Here is a 24,575-nt window from a genome sequence, read left to right as displayed (position 1 = left end):
ATACTTAGGGATATTGGCCTGTAAGTTTCTCTTTGTAGCATCCTTCTTCAGTTTTTTGGAATAATTTCAGAATGATTGGTTTAGATATTCTTAGATGTCTTATATAATTCAGCCATGAAGCAGTCAAGTCTTAGGTGTGTGTTTGATGGGAGATTTTTAGTTAGTGATTCAGTCTCCTTCTTCATTATTGGTCTGTTCAGATTTTCTCTTTTTTAGTATTTAGTGTTTGGTAGGTTGTGTGTGTCTAGAAATTTGTACATCTCTCCTAGGTTATCCAGTTTGTTGGCATGTAATTGTTCCAAGTAGTCTTTTATGATCCTTTGTATTTCTGTAGTTAACAGTTGTAATGTTTCCTCTCTCATATCTGATTTTATTTTGAGTGTTCTTTTTTTATTTTTTCTTTTCTTTTTGAGAAAGGGTCTTGCCTGTGCTGGAGTGCAGTGCTGCAGTCATGGCTCAATGCAGCCTTGACTTCCTGGTCTCAAGTGATCCTCCTACCTCAGCCTCCTGAGTAGCTAGGACTACAGGTTTGTGCTACCATGCCTGGCTTCCTTCCTTCCTTCCTTCCTTACTTCCTTCCTTCCTTCCTTTCTTCCTTCCTTCCTCCCTCCCTCCCTCCCTCCCTCCCTCCCTCCCTTCCTTATTTTTATTATACTTTAAGTTTTAGGGTACATGGGTACAATGTGCAGGCTTGTTACCTATATATACATGTGCCATGTTGGTTTGCTGCACCCATTAACTCGTCATTTACATTAGGTATTTCTCTTAATGCTATCCCTCCCCTATCCCCCCACCCCACAACAGGCCCTGGTGTGTGATATTCCCTACCCTGTGTCCAAGTGTTCTCATTGTTCAGTTCTCACCTATGAGTGAGAACATGCTGTGTTTGGTTTTTTGTCCTTGTGATAGTTTGCTCAGAATGATGGTTTCTAGCTTCATCCATGTCCCTACAAAGGACATGAACTCATCCTTTTTTATGGCTGCATAGTATTCCATGGTGTATATGTGCCACATTTTCTTAATCCTGTCTATCATTGATCGACATTTGGGTTGGTTCCAGGTGTTTGCTATTGTGAATAGTGCTGCAGTAAACATACATGTGTGTGTGTCTTTATAGTTGTATGATTTATAATCCTTTGGGTATATACCCAGTAATGGGATGGCTGGGCCAAATGGTATTTCTAGTTCTAGATCCTTGAGGAATCGCCACACTGTCTTCCACAATGGTTGAACTAGTTTACGCTCCCACCAACAGTGTAGAAGCATTCCTATTTCTCCACATCCTCTCCAGCACCTGTTGTTTCCTGACTTTTTAATGATCGCCATTCTAACTGGTGTGAGATGGTATCTCATTGTGGTTTTGATTTGCATTTCTCTGATGACCAAAGATGATGAGCATTTTTTCATGTGTCTGTTGGCTGCATGCATGTCTTCTTTTGAAAAGTGTCTGTTCATGTCCTTTGCCCACTTTTTTATGGGGTGGTTTGATTTTTTTCTTGTAAATTTGTTTAAGTTCTTTGTAGATTCTGGATATTAGCCCTTTGTCAGATTTGTAGATTACAAAAATTTTCTCCCATTCTGCAGGTTGCCTGTTCACTCTGATGGCAGTTTCTTTTGCTGTGCAGAAGCTGTTTAGTTTAATTAGATCCCATTTGTCAATTTTGGCTTTTGTTGCCATTGCTTTTGGTGTTTTAGACATGAAGTCCTTGCCCATGCCTATGTCCTGAATGGCATTCCCTAGGTTTTCTTCTAGGGTTTTTATGGTTTTAGGTCTAACATTTAAGTCTTTAATCCATCTTGAATTAATTTTTGTGTAAGGTATAGGGAAGGGCTCCAGTTTCAGCTTTCTACGTCTGGCTAGCCAGTTTTCCCAGCACCATTTATTAAATAGGGAATCCTTTCCCCATTTCTTGTTTTTGTCTGGTTTGTCAAAGATCAGATGGTGTAGATGTGTGGTGTTATTTCTGAGGCCTTTTTTTTGTTTTTTGTTTTTTTTTTTCGAGATAAGCTCTGGCTGTATTGCCCAGGTGGAGTGCAGTGGCATGATCTTGGCTCACTGCAGCCTCTCTCTCCTGGGCTCAAGCTATCCTCCTACCTCAGCCTCCTGAATAGCTGGGACTACAGGTGTGCGCCACCACACCCACCTAATTTTTGTATTTTTGGTAGAGAGGGTTTTACTGTGTTGCCTAGGCTGGTCTCGAACTCCTGAGCTCAAGCAATCTTCCCACCTTGGCCTCCCAAAATGCTGAGATTACAGGTGTGAGCCACCATGCCCAGTCCCAGCTATTTTTTAAAGCATTTTTTGTACAGATAAGGACCTTGCTATGTTGCTCAGGCTGGCCTTGAACTCATGGGCTCAATTGATCCTTTTACCTCAGCCTCCCAAAGTGCTGCGATTACAGTTGTGAACCACTGTGCCCAGCTTTTTTTTTTTTCTTTCTTCACCCTTTGGTCTATCTAAAGGTTTGTTCATCTTTTCAGAAAACTTTTAGTTTCCTTTATCTTTTGTGGGTTTTTTTTAGTTTCATTTATTTCAGTTCTGGTCTTTATTATTTCCTTCCTTCTACTAACTTTCAGCTTAGTTCTTGTTGTTCTTCTAAGTCCTCAAGGTGCAGTGTTAGGGTGTTTACTTGTGATTTTCTTTTTTCATACAGGCATTTATTGCTATTAACTGCCCTCTTAAATCCTTTGCTTGTTCAGGTGTGTGTTACTTCATTTCCACTTATTTGTTAATTTTCTAATTTTCTTCCTATTGCTGATTTCTATTTTCATACAGCCATAGTCAGAAAAGATGTTTGATATGATTTTAACCTTCTTAAATTTGTTAAGACTTGCTTTGTTGTTGTTGTTGTTGTTTTGTGGCCTAACATATGATCTATCTTGGATAATGTTATGTGTGCACTTGAGAAGAATGTATTTTGCCACTGTTGGATGGAATGTTCTGTGTATGTTGTTAGATTGTTTTGGTCTAAAGTGTAGTTCTAGTCTCATGTTTCTTTATTGATTTTCTGTCTGAATGATCTGTCCATTGTTGAAAGTAGGGTATTAAAGTCCCCCGTTATTTTATTGCAATCTGTCTCTGTCTTCAGATCTATTATTAATTTGCTTTATATATTTATGTGCTTTGTTGTTGTTGGCATATGTAGTCATCCTTTGGAATCTGTGGGGGATTTGTTTCAGGATAACCCCCCTTCCTATAACCCCTCCCCCACCTGTGGATACCAAAATTTAGGCATGTTCAAGTCTCTTATAAAATGGTGTTGTATTTGTTTGAAAATTATGCACATCCTCTCATGTACTTTAAAACATCTTTAGATTAGTGTAATACTTAAAGTAAATGCTATGTAAATAGTTGTTTTGCTGTATTATTTGGGGAATAATGAGCAGGGAAAATATCTGCACATGCATAATAAAGTTGGACCCATGCATTTTTTTTTTCTGGATATTTTCAATCCATGGCAGGTTGAATCTAGCCTAATAAGTGGAGATGTGGTACCCATGAATTCAGATGGCCAATTGTATATTTATAATTATTCCATCTTATTGATTGGTAGATCCCTTCCTTATCATATAATGACCTTTGTGTCCTGTTATGGTTTTTGACTTAAAGTTCACTTTGTCTGATATAAGTAATACTTAACCTAGCTGTCTTTTGGTTTCTATCTGTGTGGAGTGTTTTTTTCCCTGCCCTTTTGTTTTTAATTTATGTATGTCCTTAAGGATGAAGTGAGTTTTTTGTAAACAACATATCATTTGTGTCTTTGTTTGTTTTTTTAATCCACTTGGCCATTCTGTCTTTAAATTGGAGAATTTAGTGTGTGTGCATTCAGAGTAATCATTGTAGGTAAGTACCTACTACTGCCATTTTGTTAATAGTTTTCTTTCTTTTTTATTTTTTCCATTTTGGAAAAAAAAAAGCCCAGGCTGGAGTATAGTGGCATGATCTTGGCTCACTGCAACCTTCACCTGCCGGGTTCAACCATTCTCCTGCCTCGTTCAAGTGATTCTCCTGCCTCAGCCTCCTGAATAGCTGGGATTACAGGTGCCCACCACCATGCCTGGCTAATTTTTGTGTCTTTAGTAGAGGCAAGGTTTCACCATATTGGCCATGGCTAGGCTTGAACTTCTGGCCTCAAGTGATCCACCTGCCTCCACCTCCCAAAGTGCAGGGATTAGTGGCATGAGCCACTGCACCTGGCTTGTTAAGTTTTCTGTTTTTTTTTTTTTAATATTCTTTGTTTGTTTCTTCCTTTGTCTATTTTTGTGATTAATAATTTTCTCTAGTGGTGTACTTTTGATTCTTTAATTTTTATCTTTTGTGTGTCGGCTATACATTTTTGCTTTGTGGTTACCATAAGGCTTATATGAAACATCGCAGGATATTTTAAGCCGATAACTGTGATCACATAAAATAACTATACTTTAATTCAACCTCTCCTCATTTTATTTTTCTGATATCGTAATTTACATATTTTTATATTGTATATCCCTTAACAAATTATTTTAGCTCTTACTGTTTCTAATACTTTTATCTCTTAACCTTCATAGTAAGGATATAATTCATTTATAAACCACCATTACAGTGTTTGAGTATTCTGAATTTAGCTACGTGCTTAGTTTTACCTGAGTTTTGCACTTTGTTTTCTTGTTACTAATTAGTGTCCTTTTTTTAAGCTTGAGAACTCCCTTTAGCATTTCTTGTTAGGTCTGGTGTCGATGAACTACCTCTGCTTTTGTTTTTCTTTGAAAATCTTCATCTCTTTTTCATTCCTGAAGGACAGCTTTGCTGGGTATGGTATTCTTTGTGAGCAGTTTGTTTGTTTGTTTTTCCTGACAGCAGTTTATATATGTCATCCCATTTTCTCCTGTCCTGTAAGGTCTTTGGTGACAGATCTGCTCATAACCTTATTGGAACTCGTTCATATGTGATTTGCATCTTTTTTCATGCTGCTTCCAAGATCCTCACTTTGCTTTTCATTTTTGACTGTTTGATTATATTATATCTTAGGGTAACCTTGTTTGGATTGAATGTGATTGGAGATGTTTGCCCTTCCCGAGTATGGATATTTATATATTTTCCTCAGTGTGGAAACATTGTTATTGTTTCTTTAAGTATGTGTTCTCTTTGTTTCTTTCTTGTCTTCTTGTACTCCTGTAACTCAAAAATTTGCTCTTTTGATGATGTCCCTTGAATCCTGTAATTTTTCTTCATTTTTGTTTTTTCTCGTTTGTGTATTTCTAAATAGTCTGTTTTCAAGTTCAGAGATTTTTTTCTTTTCCTTCTCTACTGTTGATCTCAATTGCGTTTTTCATTTGATTTGTAAGAACCGTAAAGGAAGGAAGGAATAAAAATACAAGCAGAAATTTTAGGAAAAAGAGAACTCATGAACAATAATAAAAGGTGATTTTCTGAGAAGACTCATGAAATAGTCAATGTAGGGGGCAGAGTCTGATTTGCCATTGCTGCTCTGCATGTTTTTTGTCCTCTTGCAGGAGCAATGGGCAGAGCTCAGAATACTTAACTTCAGTGTTTCTACTTGGAACCCTGTTGAAGCAACCAGAGTTGGAAATGAGTTCTGACTTGTTTGTAAAGCCATGACATTCTTGTTCTAATTCTTTATAGTCAAAAGTAGAATAGCACATTTTAAGTAAGCCAGGTATCAATTCCCAGAGTCCTTTATATGGCAGTCATTATGGGGGAGTAACAACAACCACAGAGGATTAGACTTAGGGACAAACTTGACTGCATTCAAGTCCTGGTTCACCACTTCCTAAGTAGATGATATTAGAAGAGTCATTTGTGTTTTCTGAATTTAGATTTTTTTCAGCACTAAATAGGGGTATTGTTCAGATAAGTGAGCATATATATATATGTATATGCACTTATATGTGTGTATATATGTATACGGACATATATGTGTATATATGTGTAATGTCTAACATATAACAGTCCCTAGTAAATGGCAGTTGGTGTTATTAATACTCATTTTATACAGAACATATACTATTTCTAGTGGGTTTCACACATATCACCAGCAGTAAAGATTTAGTATATGGTATTTGATGACTGATAAGTAATGCTTGTTGATTAATGATTGATGTCTACGTGAGTCCAGATACTCTATAGAAAGAGGAATAGATTGCCAGTTATCCACTTAGATTTATAAGCTACCCTGACATGTCCTTGGAATCACAAAAAACTGTGTCCAGACATATTTCACTGTCAGCCTCACAGGATAGAAGCCATGGATTTGCCCTATGGTAAGTTTTTCCAAAAATCTGCTTTAGGTAACCATATTAGTCTGTTCTCACTGCTATGAAAAAATACATAAGACTGGATAATTATAAAGAAAAGAGGTTTAATTAACTCACAGTTCGGCATGACTGGGGAGGCCTCAGGAAACTTACATCAATGGCAGAAGGCACCTCTTCACAGGGTGGCATCAATGGCAGAAGACACCTCTTCACAGGGTGGCAGGAGAGAGAATGGGTGCAAGCCAGGGAAATGCCACATACTTATAAAACCATCAGATCGGCCGGGCACAGTGGCTCACATCTGTAATCCCAGCACTTTGGGAGGCCGAGGCGGGTGGATCACAAGGTCAGGAGTTTGAGACCAGCCTGACCAACATGGTGAAACCCTGTCTCTGCTAAATATACAAAAGTTAGCCAGGTCTGGTGGCACGTGCCTGTAATTCCAGCTACTCAGGAGGCTGAGGCAAGAGAATTGCTTGAACCCGAGAGGCAGAGGTTGCTGTGAGCCGAGATCTCGCCATTGCACTCCAGCCTGGGTGACAGAGCAAGACTGTTTCAAAAACAAAAACAAACAAAAAAAACCCACCATCAGATCTTGTGAGACTCACTCATTATCACGAAAACAGCATGGGGGAATCTACCCCCATGATCCAATTACCTCCACCTGGTTCTGCCTTGACATGTGGGGATTATCACAATTCAAGATGAGGTTTGGGCGGGGACACAGACACACCATATCAGTACCCCATGCAGAATATGTAGTCCAGGGCTCTAGGCCTTAGTATTCACGCTAGTAGTTCCTTTCTGAGGTGTTGAAGTGGGCCAGAGAGGGCTGTTGTGTAAGTTAGCCCCCTTATGTGTGTACTTTGAGAAGAGGTGCTGCATAATCTCATTTGTGAGTTATATCACCATGGGCACAAAAAGACTTCCATTCCTCAGATCTTAAGTTTCTTTACCTGGCTGGGTGCGGTGGCTCATGCCTGTAATCCCAGCACTTTGGGAGGCCAAGTTGTGTGGATCACGAGGTCAGGAGATTGAGACCATCCTGGGTAACACGGTGAAACCCCATCTCTACTAAAACTACAAAAAATTAGCCGGGCGTGGTGGCGGGCGCCTGCAGTCCCAGCTACTTGGGAGGCTGAGGCAGGAGAATGACGTGAACCCAGGAGGCGGAGCTTGCAGTGAGCCGAGATCGCGCCACTGCACTCCAGCCTGGGCAACAGAGCGAAACTCCATCTCCAAAAAAAAAAAAAAAAGTTTCTTTACCTGTGCAATGAGGATATTATACTTTTACTTACGACAGCTTGGCTCACAATTCCTTTTTCTTGCTCTAGGTTAGACAGAACTGCAGTGGCATTTTATGGATGTAATATATATTTGTGTGAGTTTATATGAATTATAAGAGAATTTCGAACCAGGATGGAATAACTTCCATGCATGTGAATGTTGGAACTGTGATTATGTCTGGGCTCTTAAGCCTTCTTTCTTTTCCAGGTCTTCTTTCTAGGAACCCAATCTGCCTTCATGAAGAAAAGACAGAGGCAGAAAGGAAGATGGCTTATTGCCTGACAAATTGTTATCAGGTATGCAGAAAATGTATACTTCCACAAAATGACATACTTGCATCACCAGGTAAACACATTTCCTTCTAGGCAGATGTGTCTCCAGTGCTTCTTTAGGTAAATAAAGACTCACTCAAGCACTGAGTCACTTGTTGAATTTCCCCAGGGAGTGGAGGTTCTCATACTGGTAATCCTTTTCAAGGTAATCCTTGAAAAGCATTTCAGCATTTCAGTAATTGTTAATTAATTTTGTCCCTTATGGTGCTAGATGTATGTTTGTTATTTTGCTGAGTGGTCTGGCAGATGGAAAGGAAGATGAAAGCATCCTTTACTCAAAGGCTAATCCTGGCCAGGTGCAGTGGCTCATACTTGTAATCTCAGCACTTTGGGAGGCTGAGAAGTGGCATTATTGCTTGATCTTAGGAATTTGAGAACAGCCTGGGCAACATACTGAGACATTGTCTCTACAAAAAAAAAAAAAAAAAAAAAAAAAGCCAGGCATGGTGGTGCATGGCTGTAGTCCTAGCTACTCAGGAGGCTGAGGCAGGACGATCACTTGAGCCCAGTAAGTCAAGGCTGCAGTGAGCCATGATCACACCGCTGCACTCCAGCCTACGTGACAGAGCAAGACCCTGCTTCCCAAAAAAAAAAGAGGCTAATCATTCATCACTGTTCATCAAGTATATGATGCAGTGTGCTCTGGGATATCTTTTAGTAGAGGGAAATAAGTTGAGAAAGCACTCACAGTCTGCTTGTGATGAGAAGTTCATGTTTGAGATGTGCCATTAAAGCCATACAACTGGAATTGTTAAGTAGTGAATGAGCAAGGCTAGAGAGAGGAATACCTGAGATTTACCTGGGATTATTAAGCTTTGGGTGGATAATGAGAGACCTCACAACTCTTTATAGGCATTGGGGTCTGTTAACTGATTCTTCAGTGAACATTGGTTGATCTGTTACTTGGCTCAAGTCAGCGTGTATGTGATGGTTTAGGACTCGGTGACCTTTGAGGATACGGCTGTGGACTTCACCCAGGAGGAGTGGACTTTACTGGACCCAGTTCAGAGAAACTTATACAGAGATGTGATGCTGGAGAATTATGAGAACATGGCCAAAGTAGGTAAGACTGCCATCATTTTATGCAGCCTCTTAGGGAAGAGATATATATTGTGTACTTGCTGTGTTCCAGAATTGGTTTGTTCAACACTGAATTCACCAGAGACATTGTCCCTGCCGTAATAGGTCTTAATTACTGTGGTCGTTTTCAAAGTGTGGTCCAGTTTCGACAGCATCGCTGTTACTCCCTTAGAAATGTAGTCTTAGTCTCTGCCTTTGACCTACTGAATCAGAAACTCTTCACTTGGATTGTCATCTGTGTGTTAATTATCCTTCCACATCAATTTGATGCACTATAATATTAAGAATCAACTGGTGTAGTTTTATTCTCCAAGTATACAAGGGTCTCTTTGTTTCACTTTATTTCTTTTTTTTCTTCATTCAGGAGTTTGACAACATACCTTATTTCTGTGACTAAAAGGTTATTGCTTTGTAAATGTGTACGTAAGCATGAATTTGCATTTCAGAGGTCAGAGATAGCCAGTTTTTGGATGCATAGAAAGAAGAGATATTTTCAGTTTTAGTCCATTTGAAATAATTTCACTGCTTTCTCTAAGAACTATAGTTCTAGAATGTAAAGTTTATCATCTCTTGCATGAGCCTCTTCCATTAATTTTTTTTTTTTTGAGATGGAATTTTGCTCTTGTTGCCCAGGATGGAGTGCAGTGGCATGATCTCGGCTCACTGCAACCTCTACCTCCCGGGTTCAAGCAATTCTCCTGCCTCAGCCTCCCAAGTAGCTGGGATTATAGGCACACGCCATCACACCCAGCTAATTTTTGTATTTTTAGTAGAGATGGGGTTTTCACTATCTTAGGCTGATCTCGAACTCCTGACCTCAGGTAATCCACCCACTTCAGCCTCCCAAAGTGCTGGGATTACAGGCATGAGCCACTGTGCCTGGCCTGAGCCTCTTCCATTAATATATCATTTCTTCATGTAAAGGATTTCAGCTCCTTAAACCCAGTGTCATCTCTTGGTTGGAAGAAGAAGAGTTGAGAACCTTGCAGCAAGGAGTTCTCCAAGGTGAGTATTTGTGAAGAACAACCTTGGTCAGTGAGAAGTTCAGTATGTTTGGAAGCTGTGTTAGTCTGTTCTTGTGTTGCAAGAAAGAAATACCTGAGACTGGGTAATTTATAAAGAAAACAGGTTTATTTTGGCTCACGATTCTGCAGGCTCTACAGAAAGCATGGTTCTGACATCTGCTTCAGGTGAGAGCCTCAGAAACCTTACAATCATGGCAGAACGCAAAGGAAGAGCAGACAAATTACATGATGAGAAAGGGAGTAAAGGAGAAGTTGGGGGTGGTGTCACAGTGTTTTAAACCAGTGGTCCCCAGCCTTTTTGGCATCAGGGACTAGTTTCATGGAAGACAATTTTTCCACAGACCAGGTGGCAGGGAGATGGTTTCAGGATGATTCAGGTGCATTACATTTATTGTGCACTTTATTTCTACTATTATTACATTGTAATATATAATGAAATAATTATACAACTCATCATAATGTAGAATCAATGGGAACCCTGAGGTTGTTTTCCTGCAACCAGATGGTCCCATTTGGGGATCTGGGGGTGATGGGAGACAGTGACAGATCATCAGGCATTAGATTCTCAAAAGGAGCGCGCAAGCTAAATCTCTCTGATGCACAGTTCATGATAGATTTTGCTCTTCTATGAGAATCAAGTGCTGCCGCTGATCTGACAAAAGGCGGAGCTCAGGAGGCAATTAGGTTGGAGAGCAGCTATAAATACAAATGAAGCTTCACTTGCTCTCCTGCCACTCACCTCCTGTGCTGTGGCCCGGTTCTGGTCCATGGCTCCGGAGTTGGAGACTCCTGTTTTAAACTACCAGGTCTCACGTGAACTCAGAACAAGAACTCACTTATTACTCCGAGTATGTCACTAAGCCATTCATGAAGGACCCACCCCCATGATCCAAACATCTCCCACCAGGCCCCACCTCCAGTATTTGGTGTTACATTTCCATATGAGATTTGGAGGGAACTAACACATCCAAACCATCAGAAACATAATGAGGGAACTGTTTTTGTTTTTTTTTTTTTGAGACGGAGTCTTGCTTTGTCCCCCAGGTTGGAGTGCAGTGGCGCAATCTTGGCTCACTGCAACCTACGCCTCCCGGGTTCATGCCATTCTCCTGCCTCAGCCTCCCGAGTAGCTGGGACTACAGGTGCCCGCCAACATGCCCGGCTAATTTTATGTATTTTTAGTAGAGATGGGGTTTCCCCGTATTAGCCAGGATGGTCTTGATCTCCTAACCTCGTGATCTGCCCACCTCAGCCTCCCAAAGTGCTGGGATTACAGGCATGAGCCACCATACCCAGCCCTCTGAGGGAACTTTTTAAGATACACCTTCTCTCACAAGGTTAAGGCCATTTATCTCAGAAGTTAGAAAATATTCAGTTTCTGATACTCTTTAAATTTCCATCTACTCCAACTTTCTATGATCTTATGAAACTATATATATATTTTTTTCAAGTTCTTTGCTTTGAAATATGGCTTTGGCCCAGATCTTTCCTACTTTTCTGATAACATTATTTCTGTTTAACATTAGTTTTAAATTTAAATGAGTCAATTTGTCGCAAATTAGCTAAAATTTTGACCCTTTATTCTCATCATTGCCAATTTTTTGACATAGTCTAAATGTTCAAATTTAGCTTTCTTTTTTTGTTATGTTTATTTTAAAAACAAATATGAATGAGGCCTATAATTTTTAACTCTTTCATTTTACCTTATTTAAAAAAAAATAAAAAACCTCAGTTTATGTTTTTGTTTCAGACTGGGCAATAAAACATCAAACCAGTGTTTCAGCACTGCAGCAGGATTTTTGGAAAATACAAACTTCTAATGGGATACAAACGGTAATGTTAAGAAAGGGTATTTCTTATTTTTGACGCTCAGAGAATATTGAGACTTCCAATGTAGAAAATAAGCACAAAAGATAATTGAGAGGAATAGCATTCACTCAAGAGGGAGCAATGTCTCTGGAGAGATGCTCTGATAATGATGAATTTGGGGAGATCCAAACTTAGTGTGAAAGTTGTATCCTTCTAAAATTGGAGTAATGATATCAACAAAGACTCATTTTCTTGTAGGTACTGCTGTCTGTATTCTTCCTTAAAGCAAATATAGACCTTAGTTGAATTTTCCCCAGAAAGTCATACCTCTCATATTGATGAGGAATTACCCTGGAAATTATCTCAGTATTTTTGTAGTTATGAATTAGTGTTCATTTTCCTGGTGCCAACTGCATATTTATTTTTCTGGATGCCAGGACAGATGGTAAGGGGTATGAAAGTGTTCTTTTCTTAAGGAATTTATCCATATCCTCATTTATCAAATATTTGTCATGTGCTCAGCAGTGTATTGCAGTAGAGAGGAATCAAATGAGATGAGCTCCCGGTCTAGTTGTGGTTGATAAGTTTATGTGTAAGAGGTTCTGAACCTTGGAGGGTAGATAGTGGGAGCACTCAGTACCCTGTACAGGGATTGGGTCCTGCTTCCTCATTCTTCAGCCAACATTGGTGGATGTTACTTGGCTCAAATCAGCATGTGTCTGATGGTTTAGGACCTGGTAACCTTTGACAGTGTGGCTGTGGAGTTCACCCAGGAAGAGTGGACTTTACTGGACCCAACTCAGAGAAACCTGTACAGTGATGTGATGCTGGAGAACTACAAGAACCTGTCCTCAGTAGGTAAGTCTGGCATCATCCCTTGTAGCCTATTCTGGAACAAGATACAAATTATGTACTTACTGTATTCTAGGATTAGTGATGTCAAATCTGAATACAGTGGGATATATACACACTGAAAAAAGTTTTTTTTAATGAGTAAAATAGGAAATAACAGAGACAGTTCCTGTACCAATGGGTTTTAATCTTGTATGGTAGTTTGCGTCAGCAGCATCACCATCACTCTCTTAGATATGTGTACATTCTCAGACTCGATGTACTAAATCAAAAAGTCTGCTGTGTTGGGGCCCTGTATTCAGATGAGTAATTCACTCTAAAGTTCAGAACTACTGGAATGGGAGTTTTCCCAGGAGAATCAAGATCTCTCTTTGAGCTTCCATTAGTTTCTATTTTAATAAAGGTTTCAGTGGTTTTTAGAATTTGTATTTAACATTTGCCATTTAGAAAGAAAAAGTGCAGCTCACTGCTAGTGCTTATTTCTTGGGGCAAACAGGAAATGGGTTAAGCTTGAATATGAGTTTCAGAGGTCAGAGATAGCGTGTCTTCAGAGAACAGAAAGATGGGATATATGCAATTTAAGTGCTTTTCACTGCTTTAATTAGAAACGTAGTCCCTGTTTCATGGAAAAGTTTGCCATTTCTTGCATGAGCCTCTTTCATTGGTGTATCTTTCCCTGTGTACAGGTTACCAGCTCTTCAAACCCAGTCTGATCTCTTGGCTGGAGGAAGAGGAAGAGTTGAGCACATTGCCAAGAGTTTTCCAAGGTGAGTGTTTGTGAAGAATAACCCTGGTCCATGAGAAGTTCTCAGTATGTTTGGAAGCACAATGAAGTTTTATAAGATGCCCTTTGAATCAGAGGGCTGAGTCCGCTGGACTTGGATGTTTTGGGATATCTTAACTTTTCATCCTCCATTGCTTTGCATCTATCCAGACTTCCCTGTTACCTAACAAATGACCTTCTTTATGTTTATGGATTTATTGTATGCTTTTGTTCCAATTTTTCTGACTTTTCCTTCCCTGATAGTATTGTTTCTGTTCACCATTGTGTTTAATTTCATAGAATAAATTGTTTTAAAAATTACTAAAACTTGACCCCATATGATTGCCAAATTTTAGACATATATAAATTGCTCAAATCTATCTGCTTTTTATTTAACCTACCATTTCATGTGTAAACTCTCATATATATTTTTTTCTTTTATTTCAGAATGGAAAATGTGCCTGAAAACCAATGGGCCAGCCCTTTGGCAAGATAATTTTTGTTTAAAAACATCAAATGGGATACAGTTGGTAAGATTAACAAAAGAACTTTCTTATTTTTCACATTCAGAGAAGATTGATATTGCATTGTAGAAATCAGCAAAAACGGCCAGGCACGGTGGCCTATGCCTCTAATCCCAGCACTTTGGGAGGCCGAGGCAGGCGGATCATGAGGTCAGGAGTTCGAGACCAGCCTGGCCAATATGGTGAACCCCGTCTCTACTAAAAATACAAAAATTAGCTGGGCATAGTGATGTGCGCCTGTAGTCCCAGCTACTTGCGAGGCTGAGGCAGAAGAATTGTCTGAACCCAGGAGGTGGAGGTTGCAGTGAGCCAAGATTGCGCCACTGCACACTCCAGCCTGGGCAACAGAGCGTAACCCCATCTCAAAAAAAAAAAAAAGAAATCAGCAGAAATGATAGATATTTGAGAGAAGTGGCATTCACCCAGTTCACCCAAGGGGAGAAATATCTGGAGAAAGATCCCATACCTCGTGTGAAGCTTGGTGCTTAAGACTTCCTGTGAATGTTCATGCCGACATGTATAACTAGACATTTGAGTTTTTAAAATAACTTCATGAAAAGCTACAGGAATCTTTCCAAGATTAGAGCAGATGACATAGGATTCTCACGGTAGGGTTCCATTATTCAAGTTGAAGGAAATCCAAAAGGTAGAAACTATATGCATGTTATAAAAGTGGCAAAAATAATAATTATCATGTTTCTTAGAAGAGTGGTATCTATTAATAAGTCTGCTAAAATGCTTCCTTTATTGTTCATTCCCGTGTTAACAGGCAAGAAACCAAAATGGAGAGGAACTCTATGACTGTAAGCAGTGTGAAGGTGTCTTCTGTAAACATTCATGCCTTAAGACCAACATGAGTACTCAAAATAGAGGCAACACGTCTGAATGTATTCAGTATGCAAAAGACCTCCTTTCTCTATACAATAAAACCTCTACCATAAGGAAAGTTTCTGTGTTCAGTAAGCGTGGAAAATCTTTCCGCCTGATTTTAAATGTTCAGGTCCAGAGAAAGTGTACACAAGATAAATCCTTTGAAGGCCCTGACTATGGGAAAGCCTTCATTCATCAGTCACACCTTGAAGCACACAGGAAAACTCAGAGTGGAGAAAAACTCTATGAATGGAAGCAATGTGGGGAAGCATTTACTCACTCCACAAGCCATGCTGTAAATGTTGAAACACACATTATTAAAAACCCCTATGAACGTAAGGAATGTGGAAAAGATTTTAGATACCCTACCCACCTTAATAATCACATGCAAACCCACATTGGGATAAAACCTTATAAATGTAAGCACTGTGGCAAAACCTTCACTGTGCCATCAGGCTTTCTTGAACATGTACGAACTCACACTGGAGAGAAGCCCTATGGATGTAAGGAATGTGGTAAAGCCTTTGGTACATCTGCAGGCCTTATTGAACATATAAGATGTCACGCCAGAGAGAAAACCTTTAAATGTGACCACTGTGGGAAAGCCTTTATTTCTTACCCATCTCTTTTTGGACATTTGAGAGTTCATAATGGAGAGAAGCCATATGAGCATAAGGAATATGGGAAGGCCTTTGGTACATCCTCAGGTGTTATTGAAGATAGAAGAAGTAACACAGGACAGAAACACTTTGATTGTGACCAGTGTGGGAAAGTCTTTGTTTCTTTCTCATCCCTTTTTGCTCATTTGAGAACTCACACTGGAGAGAAGCCCTTTAAGTGTTACAAATGTGGGAAACCATTTACCTCTTCTGCCTGTCTTCGTATTCACATGCGAACTCACACAGAAGAGAGACTCTATCAATGTAAGAAATGTGGTAAAACTTTCACTAAGTGCTCATATCTTACCAAACATTTACGAACACACGCTGGAGAGAAACCCTATGAATGTATGAAATGTGGGAAAGCCTTCACTGAGCGCTCATACCTTACTAAACATTTACGAAGACACAGTGGAGAGAAGCCATATGAATGTAAGAAATGTGGAAAAGCCTTCACGGAACGCTCAGATCTTACTAAACATTTACGAAGACACACTGGAGACAAGCCCTATGAATATAAGGAGTGTGGGAAAGCCTTTGTTGTCTCCTCTAGTCTAGTTGATCATTTAAGAACTCACACTGGATATAAACCCTATAAATGTAATGCATGTGAAAAAGCTTACAGTAGGTCTTGTGTACTAACTCAACACTTAAAAACTCATGCGGCAGAGAAGACCTCTGAATGTAATGCATGTGGAAATTCCTTTCGAAATTCCTTGTGCTTTCATGATCGCTTAAAAACTCTCACCGAAATAAAACCCTATAAATGTAAGGACTGTGGGAAAGCCTTCACTTGTCATTCAGATCTTACTAATCATGTGCGAATTCACACTGGAGAGAAGCCCTATAAATGTAAGGAATGTGGGAAGGCCTTCCGTACATCCTCAGGACGTATTCAACATTTAAGAACTCATATGGGAGAGAAACCCTTTGAATGTGACCAGTGTGGGAAAGCCTTTGCTTCTTTCTCAGCTCGTATTGCACATTTGAAAACACACTAGAGAGAAGCCCTGTGGAAGTGAAGAATGTGGGAAAACCTTTGCTGTTTCCTCAAGCCTAACTGAACATGTAAAAAATCACAGGAGAAAGTAACACTATCAATGTAAAGAATGTGAGAAAGCCTGAACACTTGAATCTTTCTAGATATGTACAAACTCACACTGTAGAGAAACCCTGTAAATGTAAGGGATGTGGGAAAACACTAGTTCTTCTCTTTTTTTTTTTTTTGATGAGTCTCGCTCTGTCGCCTAGGCTGGAATTCAGTGGCATGATCTTGGCTCACTGCAACCTCTGCCTCCCAAGTTCAAGCAATTCTCCTGCTTTAGCCTCCTGAGTAGCTGGGATTACAGGCATGCACCACCACACCTGGCTAATTTTTTATATTTTTGGTAGAGACAGAATTTCACCCTGTTGGCCAAGCTAGTCTCAAACCCCTGACCTCACGTGATCATGTGCTTCCGCCTCCCAAAATGCTGGGATTACAGGTGTGTGCCACTGCACCTGGCGTTCCTCTCATCTTACTGAACATGTAGAAACACCATGGAGAGAAACCAATTTTTTTTTTTTTTTTTTTTTTTGAGATGAAGTCTCGCTCTGTAGCCCAGGCTGGAGTGCAGTGGCATGATCTCGGCTCACTGCAACCTCTGCCTCCTGGGTTCAAGTGATTCTCCTGCCTCAGCCTCCTGAGTAGCTGGGATTATAGGCACGCACCACTGCACCTGGCTGATTTTTTGTATTTTTAGTAGAGACGAGGTTTCAACATGTTGGCCAAGCTGGTCTTGAACTCCTGACCAGGTAATCTGCCCACCTTGGCCTCCCAAAGTGGTAGAATTACAGGTGTGAGCCACCGCGCCTGGCCAAGAAACCCATTTTATGTAAGGAATGAGGAAAATCTTTTTGGAAGTCCATATGCCTTAATAGTCACATTGTAATTCACACTGGTGAGAAAACATCAATGTAAGCACTGTGACAAAGTGCTTATTTGTCCCTGTTCACTTCAAAGATAGGAAAGAACTTACACTCTGAAGATGCTCCATAAAGTTAAAGGCATGTGGGAGAACTGTTGGGATCTGCTGACAATGCAGTGTGTAAGAGTTCACCCTGAAGCTGTACGATATTAGAAACAGAAAGCTGGCCAGGTGCAGTGGCTCATGCCTATAATCTCAGCACTTTGGAAGGCTGAGGCAGGTGGATCACAAGGTCAAGAGATTGAGACCATCCAGGCCATCCAGGCCAACATGGTGAAACCCTGTCTCTACTAAAAATACAAAAATTAGCTGGGCATGGTGGCACGCCCCTGTAATCCCAGCTACTTGAGAGGCTGAGGCAGGAGAGTCGCTTGAACCAGGGAGGCGGAGGTTACAGTTAGCCAAGATCACGCCACTGCACTCCAGCCTGGCAACTGAGCAAGACTCCATCTCAAAAAAAAAAAAAAAAAAAAAAAATAGCTTTCACTGTTTCCTTGGGTTCTTGGAATGGAGATAAACCCTTTTTATGTAAGATATGTTTGATGTAAGATATGTTCAGAAGTTTTATTCTTGCCAAATACTTTGGTGTTTACCTGTAATTTTACAGTGGAGAAAAACTTCATGAAGGTAATAAATGTTGGAAAGTAATTTTTTATATTCTTCATCCTTTAGTGAATATGAGGGGCATTCACACTTATGAGAAACTGGGCATGTGTGGAATATCAGAATTGCTTCCCTGAAACCTGTCAAAGACATGGCTTTCTGGGTGGTTCTATAGAACTATTTTGGAAGTTTCTCATACCGCGCTGCTCATTCCTGGCATGGTATGTCTTTCTCCTATAGCAACACCACTCTAGTTGCTATACATCCTCTGGGTTACAAACTGACCTAAAGTGGGCCTTCAGGATTCAGACAATCCTGTTTTAACAGTGTAGATTCTCTTTTTATTGTCATATTTTTAGACATGGTCCACCTGTAGTGGCTCACACTGGCCAAGGTAAAAGTTATAATACAGCTTTAAAATGTAAAAATACTCTTGTTCCTCTTTTCAAACCTGATCTTTTCAGATAAAAGGTCAGGATTGAAGAAGGGTCTGAGTGGAGAAAGGGTGAACTAACAGTAACTTAAGATACCGTGATTTCATGGCCATGGAGGGACACCCATAACCCTTCATCTGGAGAGGTGGGAACTCTTGTACTATCAGGCAGTGCAGAGAGGTGGTGGGAACCACGAATGTTGTCTTTGATGCCACTGTTTGGCAAAGCAATCATATATGCCTGACTCAGTTAACCGCTATGATTGGCAGTATGACCCATTTCTGGGTTTTCATTTTGCCCATGTGCTATGAAAACAGAAAAACTCCTGTGAACATGGATGAACATGACATTCTGCTTTGCTTGACACCATCACTGGCACTTCCTGAACGTGGCCCTGGAATACACACACACAAAAGCTGCATAACCAGGTTCTAGTCTGAGTGGTACAAATTTAAATATTTGTTATATCATGTACAGTTATTAAGGCTGTTGTTTCTTGGTGATTCTTTCTGTGGTTCTTAATCCAGCCAGTGTAATGGTAATCCAAAGCTTCAGGTAAGTTTACCAATCCTGAATCAGCTGGATGTAATAGCTTATGCCTGTAATCCCAGCACTTCGGGAGGCCAAGTCAGGCAGATCACTTGGGCTCAGGAGTTCAAGACCAGCCCGGGCAACATGGCAAAACCGTATCTCTACAAAAAATATAAAGATTAGCCTGGTATGATGGCACGTGCCTGTAGTCCAACCTACTCAGGAGGCTGAGATAGGTGTCTCACTGACCCCAGGGAGGTCATGGCTGCAGTGAGCTCAGATCGTGCCATTGGACTCCAACCTGGGTGACAGAGACCTTGTCTCAAAAACAAAACAAAAAAAACTGAATCGAGGTCTGTGCATTTTCATGTTATGTGTTTTCTTATGAAGAGGAACGGGTTTTAGAGTGGTTCTCTTGTGTTATGAGTGTGATTATTTTAACCCATCTTTGTTGCATTTAACTGTTGCCAGTGACACAAAAGACGCAGATTAGTCTTAATTGCCTTGTTTGACTTCTGTCACCTCATAGACTGTCCTTAGATGCCATCCTGATTGTCTCAAATAAAACCTATAGGGTCTTCCTGAAACTTTTTCACAGTTGTTGGAGTATGAGCACTTGTGGGTCATGGGTGAGGTCAATACTGTAGGTTGGCCTCATCCTGGTGCTTGGACTAATAGTGATGTATCACTAAGAAATGATACCCTAGTCTCATAGCCTAGAAATTGCCTAGCTTCAGAAGCTGATTTCCTTTTTAATTTTTTTTAGAAGCTGATTTCTGATTTTTTGAATAAAGTCACTTGGTCTTTGTATACTGAAGTTTACTAGAAGCCTTGTTCAACATTCTTTAACATCCTAGTTTTATGTATTGTTTTGGGTTTTCCACATTTCATATTATCTGTAACTGACTTAACTTGTAACCTTCAGTCATTTATGTCTTGTCTAGGCAGAAAAGACTAGAATAATAACTAGAAGTAGTAAAACAAGCATACTTTTATTTCTAATCCTAGTGGCAGATGTTTTCCATCATTACTAATCACTGTATTGGTTGCTATAGATTTTTAAAAGGTCAAGGCTTTTTTCTACTTTTCATTGTTTAGGGAGTCTTTCCCATGAATGGCTGAAGAATTTATTGAATGCTTTCCCCTGATTGCTCTTTGCTGATCTTGCCTTACTCAGAAAATTCAAGTACCTAGGACTGATTGTACTTGCCCTTGATAGATACCTAATATTTAAATGTGCAAGTAAATAAAAGTTTTTTTAAAATGTGGAAAGATAACTGATTGACATTCCAATGTTACATTATCCTTGTAATTCCAGAAAAAATGCAATTTGAGTATAATGGATTAACTTTTTTTTTGCTAGAATATTTTATATACCTATAGTGTAAAGATTTTTTAAAAATATTATTAACATTGGCATGTAATATTTGCCAAGACCAGGTCGGTCATGGAGACCACAATCCAGCAGCACTGGAGGAATAAAGACACAGACAGAAATAGAGTGCAAAGTGGGATCAGGGGGCTAACAGCCTTCAGAGCTGAGAGCCTCCAACAGAGTTTGACCCACCTATTTATTGACAGCCCGTGATAAACATCATTTCTGTAGTTTATAGATTAACTGAAAGTATTCTTTAAGGAGAACAAAGGGACAGGCTCTGGCTTGTTATCTGCAGCAGGAGCATGTCATTAAGGCACAGATTGCTTATGCCATTGTTTGTGGTTTAGGAACACCTTGAGCAGTTTTCCGCCCTGGGTGGGCCAGGTGTTCCTTGCCCTCATTCTGGTGAACCAGCAACCTCCAGTGTGTGCATCATAACCATCACGAACACGTCACAGTGCTGCAGAGATCTTGTTAATGATGTTTCTCATGGCTTGTTTATGGCCAGGCTTGGGGCCTATTCCCAGCATGTCCCCCTTTTTGTTTTACCAGGGCAATAAAAGCAAAGGTGGCTTTATCACAGTGAGCTACTTGCAGGAGTCAGGATCTGCATCTACAGACTACACAAAGACAAACAACACAGATTAATAGCACAATCATCATAGAAATCACAGAGCCTCCAAGTGTTTTTATCCATTTCATAGGACTTATGGCTGCCAATCCATCTGCAGCTCCTTCAAGCACTCCAGTTCCTGGCATTAAGGTCAGGTGTGCCTGGGATGCTTGAAATATTTGTTCTCTTAATTTTGCAACATCCAAAGACAGGTTTGTAGAGTGTCCTTCCAGATGCTTTTTTTTATTCTTTCCCATTCATGGTCTGATTCATTGTAAGGGTGAGGAGTGATACAAAAGTCGGAAGTATTCCAGTGACATTTCAGCTGCATTCCATATTCCAAACTAGCTACTTGATCTCCCAGCCACATTACAGTTGGAGATCATTGATTTGATTAACTATCTTTTGGTCTATTTTAGTTTAAGAGTTTCACAGCAGAGTAAAGTTCTTTTGCCATTTATTTACAAAATCTGCTGTCTGCACTGATGAATGTAGTGCAACTCCAGCTACTGCAGCAGTAGCTGTGACAGCAATCAGTCCCATAATAAGATTAAAGTAGCAATGAAACACCAAGAACTTCCTAGAATTTTCTGAAGGATTTCAGTAATAATATGTACAGAGGGAGAGGGTTCCCAAGGATGGGAAAGCTTCACCGGTAACCAACTCCTTGAGCTCTCACTGCGAGGATAGAATGATTAGTATTAAACGAGTTCACACAAGAGAACAATCTACCTTCCTGGCAAGTTACATGATAATTAGGGGTGTCAAACTTTAGATCGCCCATTACCAAAAAAGGGAGGGTGAACACAACTTTGTATCCAAATTGTACTGTTTTCAACAAGTTCTAAAATGTAATTAGGATTATATTGTGATGGCATAGTATATTTTCCTTCCCAAATCTTGATCTTATCAAGAGCTATTAATAGTTTCCACAAATCCTTATGTTTAGCTCCTACAGCAGGCCATATCATTTGAGGTTGAGGTGCCACTATACCGCCATGTTTCCAGATTATAGGAACTCTTGCGGTACGTCTCATCATTTTTACCATCTGATCGTTTTGTTCAGACCAGCTGAACGTAGTGTGGCCATCACATGCAGACAGAGGTGCAATTCATGCTAAATACCCCCTTAGGGGACCAATCAATAATGATTCCATAGGAATCATGCAGCAGCTCTGCCTGTGCTGCAATGCAATCTTCCCAAATGAGTACATTCATTTTTTCTGACCAGGTCCAATCCTGTTTACAAATAGGTTTTTGAGGGCGGTATGCCTCAATTAGAGGAGCAGATTCATTATGGTAAATACTGAGACCAGAAAGCATGTGTAACTGTGCCATAGAGGGATTATGTCCAGGCATTATTGCCAGCTAAGATTGATACTGAGGGGGTAGGCAACTAGTGGCCTTTCCCAAACAGATGGGCGGATGTTTAAATCCTAAAGAAATACTCATAACAGTTCCTTCCTCGTGTGGGTGAGATGGGCCTCTGTCATCTGTAGGACCGGGCATCCAAGAGCTATTATTAGTGTATACCTCCACTGGGGGGTCCAGCCAAGTTACAGGCCATAGAAGTGGTGGAAAAGGTAAATATGCCCAATGAGTACAATTGCTCTCTGTGTCAGTCCTTGCTGAAGGAATACTCATGGCAATGGTGATCACCGCTGTCATAAAATTACTCATTGTGACTGCTTGTCACATTGTGACAAATTACTCATTGTGACAGTTGGGGGTCATCCTCAGCGTCAACTTGGACAATGCTGCCACCAGTGGGTGTTTGGGATCCTCCCAAAACCTCTTCCTGGTTATCTGGCTCATACTCATAGTAGGGCTTTAGATATCTCAATGGCACCCAAATTGGCTGTTGATTCGGTCCTGGAGAAACACAAGCGTATAGCCCCATGTTATTATTTTACCTGTTTCCCAGCCTTTTGTTATCGGGTCTTTCCACCAAACCCATTGTTCCACTTCTGTGTTGGTAGAAGGGCTGAGGCAGGGCCTGCTTGTCTGACATAATGTAAAAGAGTCTTGGAACATGTCCTGGGGCCAGGATCTAAAACCCCTTGTGGCCTATGGAACACCAAGCTCTGTGCCTAAGGGTGGAAGGCTGCCCTGCTGCACTACAGTCTAAGCCCAGGGCATAAAACCCCTTGTGGCTCATAATTCGATTGTATCTTGAGTTAGAAGAATCTATTCTTCATTATCTCAAGTAGCAGAGCATATGCTAAACCATCACAGCTATGCTTGATGCACCGCTACCTTTCTACCCCCACATCCTCACCTGTCTACCCCCACGTCCGCATGTCCTCACCACCTGCTTCTTTGATCACCAATAAATAGTGTGGGCTCCCAGAGCTCGGGGACTTCGCAGCCTCCATACTAGTGTTGGCCCCCTGGACCCACCCTATGAACTCTTAACTTGTCTCATTCCTTTGACTCCACCATACTTCGTAGCCCCCATGGCCTGGTGTTCAGTCTGATCACCCCAACATAGGGCTTCAGATGTCTCAATGGCACCCAAAGTGGCTGTTGATTCGGTCCTTTAGAAACACAAGCATAACCTCTGCCGCATGTTATTATTTTACCTGTTTCCCAATCTTTTGTTATTGGGTCTTTCCACCAAATCCATTGTTCCACTTCTGCCTTTGCAGCTGTCTTCTGTAAATGTTTTTCAGCTGCTGATAACAATCGGCCTTTAGGCAGGCTCAAAAAATTTAAAGTTAATAATGCTAGATTTAGTTGCATGTGTGGAGTCCTATAGTCACTGTCTCCCCCTTTCTGTTTTTGCAACTACTGTTTTAGGGACAGATTCATTCTTTCCACTATGGCTTGTCCATGAGAATTATATGGGATACCAGTAATGTCTTCGGTATTCCATATAGAGAAAAATGTAGCTAGAGCTTGGCTAGTATAGCTTGGGGCATTATCTGTTTTAATAGAAGCTGGAATGCCCATCACCACAAAACACTGCAAAAGGTGATGTTTAACACAGGCAGAAGACTCTCCTGATTGGCATGCAGCCCAGACAAAGTGAGAAAAGGTGTCTACACATACATGTACATAAGCCAGTCTCCCAAACGAGGGAACATGTGTGACATCCATTTGCCAAAGAGAATTAGGTTCTAATCCTCGAGGAATCATTTGGCAAGTTGGGCATCGCTGGTTAATAGCTTTGGCTTCTTTCCAGGTAATGCCGTATCTGTGTCTGAGACCGGAGACATTAACATGTGTTAAATTGTGAAAGTGTCTAGCATTAGGTATTGCAGTAGCAACTAGGCGATCAGCCATTTGATTCCCTGCAGTCAAAGGTCCTGGAAGAGCTGTATGAGCCCTAATGTGAGTGATGTAAAAAGGGTGCATTCTACTTCTAACTGCTGTTTACAATTGGGTAAATAAAGTCATCAGTTGCTCATATGTGTGGAATCGTAGCTGAGCATTTTCAACTAACTGTGTAGAACCACATATGAAGAATCAGAAATCACATTAATAGGCATGTTAAAAGCAGTCAATGCCTCAATTACAGCCTCAAGCTCTGCTTTTTGAGCTGAAGTATAGGGCGTCTGAAAAACTTTACCTTTCGATCCAGAATAAGAGGC

General features: G+C 40.5%; 1 protein-coding gene across 1 annotated transcript in view; it reads left to right on the top strand.

The window, feature by feature from the left end:
* ZNF560 (zinc finger protein 560) overlaps positions 1-24,575 on the top strand; it is a 53,063-nt gene that overhangs the window by 15,758 nt on the left and 12,730 nt on the right. The window contains exons 3-10 of the mRNA XM_054461604.2: positions 7,750-7,838; positions 8,811-8,937; positions 9,879-9,959; positions 11,730-11,812; positions 12,520-12,646; positions 13,327-13,407; positions 13,851-13,933; positions 14,697-18,247. Of these exons, the coding sequence (XP_054317579.2) occupies positions 7,809-7,838; positions 8,811-8,937; positions 9,879-9,959; positions 11,730-11,812; positions 12,520-12,646; positions 13,327-13,407; positions 13,851-13,933; positions 14,697-16,457 (2,373 nt within the window). The 5' untranslated portion in view covers positions 7,750-7,808 and the 3' untranslated portion in view covers positions 16,458-18,247. The remainder of the gene's footprint in view (positions 1-7,749; positions 7,839-8,810; positions 8,938-9,878; positions 9,960-11,729; positions 11,813-12,519; positions 12,647-13,326; positions 13,408-13,850; positions 13,934-14,696; positions 18,248-24,575) is intronic.

This window comes from Pongo pygmaeus, chromosome 20 (genome assembly GCF_028885625.2).
Source record: "Pongo pygmaeus isolate AG05252 chromosome 20, NHGRI_mPonPyg2-v2.0_pri, whole genome shotgun sequence".
Lineage (NCBI taxonomy): Eukaryota > Metazoa > Chordata > Mammalia > Primates > Hominidae > Pongo > Pongo pygmaeus.
The sequence above is the reverse complement of the archived record's forward strand: the minus strand, read 5'-3'. Positions and strand labels throughout refer to the sequence as shown.